Consider the following 7,232-nt stretch of genomic DNA (forward strand, 5'->3'; position numbering starts at 1 on the left):
TTCCTCATCACGATGACAGGGAACTTTCTCATCATCATAGTTGTGACCACTGACCCTGCCTTGCACACCCCCATGTACTATTTTCTCAAAAACCTGGCTTTGATTGAAATTTGCTTTACGCTAAATATAGTCCCCAAGATGCTTGTGGATTTATTGTTGGAGAGAAAGGTCATCTCCTTTTCCGCCTGTGCCCTGCAATTTTACTTTGTCATATTCTTCATCACTTCTGAGTGTTTCCTTTTGGGTGCCATGGCATATGACCGATACGTGGCTATATGCCATCCCTTGCACTACAGCATAACAATGAACAGGAGAGTGTGTCTTCATATGGTCATAGCATGCTGGACCGCTGGTATTCCACTATCTGTAGGACTCACTGGTTGGCTATTTAGCTACCCCTTTTGTGGCTCAAAGGAGATTGAACATTTCTTTTGTGACACCGCTCCCGTTCTGGATCTTGTCTGTTCAGACACATACTTATTCAAGCTTCTTGTGTTCGTTGCTACTGTTGTAATTGTTTTGATCCCATTTATCTTGATAGCAGCTTCTTACATCCAGATAATCCATACCATCCTCCGAATGCCATCTGCTGAAGGAAGACGCAAAGCTTTTTTCACCTGCCTTGCTCACCTGGTGGTGGTGACACTGTTCTACTGCACAACTGGTGTGATACATTTAAAGCCAAAGTCCAGTCTCTTGGCAAACAGCAGGAAACTGGTGGCTCTTTCTTACACAGTAGTAACTCCTATGCTGAACCCAATCATCTACAGCTTACGAAAGAAAGAAGTAAAGCACGTTCTGAGGAAGGCATTTGGGAGGAGACAACTCTTCAGCAAGGTGCCCCTGCCTAGATAGTCCCACTGATTTTCTGAAAATTGTTCACATGTGAAACGTTAAAAAATAAAAAAATTAATGCATTCCTGAAAGTCTGTGAAGGGTGGGGACATTTTAGCCTTTGTTGGAAAATACCGAGAAATGTATATAAGCTGTATCATGAATAAATGAATATATTTAATGTAACTATCAAAAATATTACAGAGACGACAGAAGTAAGCCATAAAATCTGTACTTCAACTACAAAATGTTTTAGCTTTTTTCCCTTCTTCTACACAATGGTTAGCTTTCAAGGATGTCTAAAATAAAGCACTGTCATAAGAACGCATGATTCCAGCATACATGAAACTAACTTGTAGCAAAATTTCAGCAAAGTCAGAAAAAAAAGTCGTGTGTATTTTCAGGGAAAATACGTCAACAGGTTGCTGGCATATTGGTATCGTTCATCCCATGGCAATCAGTTCCTCCCACCAGAAAGTAAAGGTGAGAGATTCAGTTGACTGGATATAGGAATGGGATTCTGTTGAAGATTATGATGTCTGGCTGTAAGTGTCTATACGTAAGTCAGCCCTACGTGTCCATCAAAGTCAATGACAATGCATCCAACCGCGCTTAAGGAATGAACAACTGAGAGCTTGATTTGGCTGCTTGAACACAGATGCCTACCACGGCTAGAAACATCCTACTTCATGGTATATTGGTTCCAGTGCAAAAAAAAGGTTTGAGTTTCCTGTAAGCCTGTGTTATAGCTGCCAACCCAAATGTAACAGATAACCCTGGGAACTGCAGGCAGCCAAGGATATTCCAAACCACATCGGTATTGCAGCTTAGTCAAGGGATGTGCATTGTGGTGTACCCAAAAGGCCTCCAGCTGCCATAGCAGAAGAGTGTCAGGAAACTAAATCCAGGGTCCGTGGTCCTGTGTCCATTATTTTTCTGCAGAGATGAGCACAATATAATGTGTGGGAGTGGTCAGGGATGCCACCACATGATGTCACAGAATCACAGAATGGTTGATGCTGTGTGGTGGTGCAACCTCATCCCCCCTCCTGGGCCATGTTGCAATGTTGGGACCAGCCAACATTGTGTTGTTGTCTTGGTTACAAGCGCAGTGGGCCAGGACGATCTGGCACCTTCTTATCTTGGTTACAGGTGCAGTGAGTTTGCTGTCCCAGCTAAAAGTGCAGTGAGTTAGGCACTTCCTAACCGCGCCTGAAACTCCTGTTACCTGGGAAATGTACCTGAAACTCCTGCTGCTTGGATCATAGACTGCTCTGGAAGGTACCAGAATTATCTGGCAATACTGACAAAAATCAATTATCTCAGACCCTCTAAATAGTGACCCTAGGCAAGACCCATTGAGCTCTCCTGGATCGCAGCGGGCCGTGACCAGCATCCTCCCTGCGGTGGGACACCCCTCAGGCAAACCAAAGGGCCAGGGTGAAGTCAAACTTCTTCAGGCTTGGTTATCACCCGTTGAGGAATGTCAGTGCATTTTGAGTATTTACTCTAAACTTGAGAAGAGGGAAATTTTAACTACAGGCTAGCCTCGCTTTCATCCACCCCCCTACCCGTCTATGTGTTTGAATGTACACATTAGCCCTGACCAGTGTGGGTGTCTATATTTTACTGGATCCAAATATTTGTGTTTGTCTCTGTGTGCATGTGAGGAGTTGAACAGGGCACCAGTCAGCTCACTGGAGTCCCCCCGCTGTGAAGGGACCCTGGTCCTGGCAGTTAAAGGGGTGGTGTGTGTGCGACTCCTTGGATGGGGTGTGCTCATGTGTTTTTCTGTCTATACATATGTACACACATATATTTTGATTTAGGATGCCCTGTAGTAAGTTAGTGTGAATCTTGTCACTCTCAACTCTGTAATTAAGTCGCTGTTGTAATTAGAACATATTACACTGAATCACCTTGTTAATTCTTAAATTGGCTAATGACTCAGTACTGCTAAAATTCAACCTTTTGATTCACCTCCAACCATTAAAAAATCTTAAATTGTTGCTAAATTATAACCATGTCAAATATTTTCATCAGTGAAAGATTGGAAGGGACCTCTGGAGCTCATCTTGTCCAATCCCCATGCTCAGACAGGGCCACCTAGAACCAGTTCCCCAAGACCATGTTCAGATGGCTTTCAAACATCTCCAAGGTGATCCCACAGGCTCTCAGAAGTACGTATTGCTATTTGCAACTCTTTGCAAACCAGTACCAGGAAGAATTATTCAAGAATAGCTCAAAACTCTCACAGAGGTACAACTCTTTTGTGCAGTACAGGAACACAGGTATGAAAAAAAAATAGTATTTCAGGATGCAGCAATGGAGTGACGAAACATGAGGCATCTCCAGGAAGACTTACCTTAAAAAGGAATCCTTGAGAATGACGATTTCCCTGGGCTGTCAGGCTGCATCAAGGGAAAAAGCCACCCACTACCAGTGGGAAGGCACTGCAGTGCAGTGAAGGACCCCACACAGTGCTACAGGTTTGGGGAGGAGTGGCTGAAAAGCTGCCTGGCAGAAAAGGACCTGGGGGTGTTGATTGACAGCCAGCTGAACATGAGCCAGCAGTGTGCCCAGGTGGCCAAGAAGGCCATCGGCATCCTGGGCTGAGTCAGCAGTAGTGTAGCCAGCAGGGCCGGAGAAGTGATTGTCCCACTGTACTCGGCACTGGTGAGGCTGCACCTTGTGTTCTGTGTTCAATTTTGGGCCCGCAGTATAGGAAAGACATTGATGTGCTGGAGAGGGTCCAGAGAAGGGCAACAAAGCTGGTGAAGGGTCTTGAGAAGAAGTCCTACGAGGAGCGGCTTAGGGACTTGGCGTTGTTTAGTCTGAAGGAAAGGACCCTGAGGGGAGACCTTATTGCATGCTACAACTACCAGAAAGGAGGTTGTAGAGAGGTGGACGTTGGTCTCTTCTCACAAGTTACAACAGACAGGACAAGAGGAAATAACGTCAAGTTGCGCCAGGGGAGGTTTAGGTTAGACATTAGGGAAAAGTTCTCCACTGAAAGGATTATCAAAGACTAGAACAGGCTGCCCAGGGAAGGGGTTGAGTCACTATCCTTGGATGGCATCCAGGTATGGTGCCCAGGGACATGGTTTAGAAGTGGGCCTGGTAGAGTTAGATAACAGTTGGACTTGATGATCTTACAGGTCTTTTCCGGCCGTAACAAGTCTATGATTCTGTGACTGCTGCTCAGTGGACACATGAGATGGAAATATGAGTACATAGCCATTTTCTGCGTCCCTGTCTCTGTGTTGCCTCAGCTCTTTCTAATGAGCTTGGCCTCAGCAGGGTGAGGGGGTGCTGGGAAAAGCCCAAGCCTGGGCAGAAAAATAAAGCTTAGGAGAAGAGAAATCATCTTACATAGGTAAGCAGGCGTCAGGACGTGCTGAGTGGCCAGACCATTTAGCAGAGATATGTGGGAAGAAGTGAGTTTTAGGTATGGAACTGGTAGGGGGTTTGGGGGAGTGAATGGGTTGGAGAAGGGAGAATTTACATGAAAAGGGTGGAAATTGGGAATATTTCCCATATTTTAAACAGGAAATATAGGTCCTATCACTTCATCAAATGCTTTTCCACGTTGTGTCTCTGTCTTCTTTCGGCCTTGAAAATCAAAAAAATGCAAATATCTGCTATATGATAGGCCCCCTAAGTTGGGGGCTGCCACTCCAGCAAGTGGGAGAAATGTGGGGAAAAGGGGAATGGTGGGAGTTTCCATAGGGAATAGGCAGGGCAAGCACTGCAGCTCCAAGGGAAAGGTACGGCCAAACGCTGCGGGAGCAGGCTAGTTCTCCCAGATGCCACAGATGAGCAGAGCATGTAGACACAGCTCCTGAGACAGAACATCCCTGAGATGAGTGAGAGGATCCCAGGAGACATCTAGTCCCACCTCATCCTCAAAGCGGGGTCAGCTGTTGGGGTCAGACCACATTGTTGTGGGCATTATTCTTGAAAACTTCCAAGGGCAGAGGCTGCACAACTTCCCTTGCATGACCTGCTCCACTGCTTGACTGTCTTCAGGGTGAAAAAGTTGGCCCTCCTATGCCATCTGCACCTTCTGCAGCAGCCCAGTTCTTGGACATAGACATGGCTCAAACATGACAGGTCCCTTTCTCTGACCATGGCCCTGGTACACACCTCAGTATCCCCATGGGATGAAGTACAGACTCTCACCACACAGGCAGCAAGTGCCCCATGAGCTGGGGTAGAGAGTACCTCTACCAAGCCCTTGCTGGGGGCTCGGCTGACCTCCTTGGGCCATCAAGGCGAAGCATTTGTGAGATGCTGTGTTGCTGTTGCTTGCTAGCAGGTCCTGCACACTGTGATAAATGACTTAGTCCCAAATCGGGTTGCGATTTAAGTTTACAATTTATTAAATGAATAAATGCAAGCAAACAGCGCTGGGTGCGTCGGGAGCCTCTGCTCTACCAAGACGCACACCGTACAGTTCCTGTTTCTGGTTTATATCCTTTCTGCTAATACACATTCTTTAAAAGGTGGGTCTATGCGAATAAATTCCAGGAGTAGGCTTATCTCTTTCTGCGCATGCCCTCGGGGTCTTCTTGGCTCCCATCTGGTGGTCTTCCTGGCTGCCTTCAGGATTACCCCAGATTCCATGTATGCGCATGGCCTTCCTGGCTCACCCTTAGGATGTCTCCAGATTCCATGCAGGCACATGGCCTTCCTCAGGTCACCCTTAGGGTGACTCCAGATTTTTATGGCTTGACACCATACGGTTAACAGCAAAACCTGTCCAAACTAACACACAAGCATGTCTTTTACAAAAAGCTAAAACTATATACATTAACCACTCCATTTCTCTTAGGCCTGCAGTTATACAAGGGTATATAAGACAGAAAGTCACATTCACCATGCAGCCCTAGCATTAGTCCATATTGACACGAATCAGGTGAACACATTTCACAACACCAAGGTGGCTTAGGCAGGTAGGACCAGGGGACAGAGTTGTGGCTTGTGACAGGCCTGACTTTGTCCCCAGGACAAGGTCTGGTTGTGACCCCGCTGCCTTGGACGCCAGCAGTCGGGTCCATCAAAAAAATCCAAGGAGGTGCCTGAAGCAGAGATGTGTTGCAAGGCAGGAACGCCTTGATAGGGTCGGCAACTCTTGGGGACTGTTACTGCAGGACACAAGAAGAGGAAAGGGCTGAGCCACCTGGTGCAGCATCCCCCAGAGCAGGGTGTGCAGGCAGAGACCCCAGGGAGCACCTGGAGGGGTGTGGGGATGACACGACAACACATACATGGACAAATCTGTACATATCAGCAGAGTGGCGCAGCGGAAGCGTGCTGGGCCCATAACCCAGAGGTCGATGGATCGAAACCATCCTCTGCTAGCAGCTTTATTTATTGCCTCCCCGGGGCGCCGCGGGCTGTTTGGGCGCGGGGCGAGGACCGTGTTAGGACGGGGCCGGTTAGCTCAGTCGGTTAGAGCGTGGTGCTAATAACGCCAAGGTCGCGGGTTCGATCCCCGTACGGGCCACGGATGCTTTTCTATTTTTTTTTTTTTTTTCCCCTTTTTCCTCCTCCTATCGTTTATGTCTCGCCCAGCGCCGGGCAACGATGGCGCAGGGCCCAGAAAAGAAGCAACCCGGGGAAGGCGGGGAGGAAAAAAAAAAAAAAAAACAAACAAAATGCTCTTTGCGATGCTGCTCCCACTGCCCTAGTAGAGGGATGGGTGGGCACCCTCCTTTCCCGATTTCACAGGGGTTTCTAGAGGGGTCCTGCCTGCACCCCAGCCCTGTGGCACGGTCGCCTGGGACAGCATTGCCTCTAAATCTCTCCCCGCCCCTCCTCTTGCGATTTTCTTTCGTATTGGAGGACAATTCCCCCCATCCCCCCACACACTACAGCCAACAGTGCCCACTTAAACAGCAAAAGAAATAGCCTTGTAGGGGTCAGGGCACAATACGCACACCTGATTAAGCGCCCTCGCAGCGTCGCAGATGGGATCAAGCAGAATGCACGGAATATTTCGTCACTGTCATGGCACCGTCACGGTTTGCCGCGCTGGAGGGAAGACAGAGGTCGTTGCTTGCCTGGGAGCTCAGCAGTCCTCATGGGGACAGGTTCCCCTTGTCCCACCTTCTCTCTCTCTCTCCCTTTTTTTTATTTTTGCCTGTAACAACCGTTCATCATTAGAGCCAACGTATGCCATGAGCTACAGCTGCTGCTCATAGTTCTTTGTGCCCGCGAGACCATACCAGCAACACCTGTAGGATGCTCTCTTAGATGCTGCCAATTCCAGCCAGGGCTGCTGTGGCTCCGTGTCCCCAGCTTCAGCCAGCAGTGAGGCTGAGCGGGTGTCCCCAGGGTGCACGCACACACACACACACACACACACACACACAAAATTGGTAGGCAGGTAGATG

At 48.2% G+C, this 7,232-nt stretch overlaps 1 protein-coding gene and 2 non-coding genes across 3 annotated transcripts; all 3 read left to right on the plus strand.

Annotated features, from left to right (window-relative positions):
- LOC104293620 (olfactory receptor 10A7-like) lies at window positions 1–855 on the plus strand (the record flags this gene model as incomplete). Its single annotated transcript, XM_009893136.1, has 1 exon — window positions 1–855. A coding segment is annotated over one exon (855 nt), but the record flags the coding sequence as incomplete, so codon positions are not given.
- Window positions 856–6,125: 5,270 nt separating this feature from the next.
- TRNAM-CAU lies at window positions 6,126–6,197 on the plus strand. The gene has a single exon. It is a non-coding gene; the product is annotated as a tRNA-Met (tRNA).
- Window positions 6,198–6,269: 72 nt separating this feature from the next.
- TRNAI-AAU lies at window positions 6,270–6,343 on the plus strand. Its single transcript has one exon. It is a non-coding gene; the product is annotated as a tRNA-Ile (tRNA).
- Window positions 6,344–7,232: the final 889 nt, after the last annotated feature.

This window comes from Charadrius vociferus, unplaced genomic scaffold (genome assembly GCF_000708025.1).
Source record: "Charadrius vociferus isolate BGI_N301 unplaced genomic scaffold, ASM70802v2 scaffold399, whole genome shotgun sequence".
NCBI lineage: Eukaryota > Metazoa > Chordata > Aves > Charadriiformes > Charadriidae > Charadrius > Charadrius vociferus.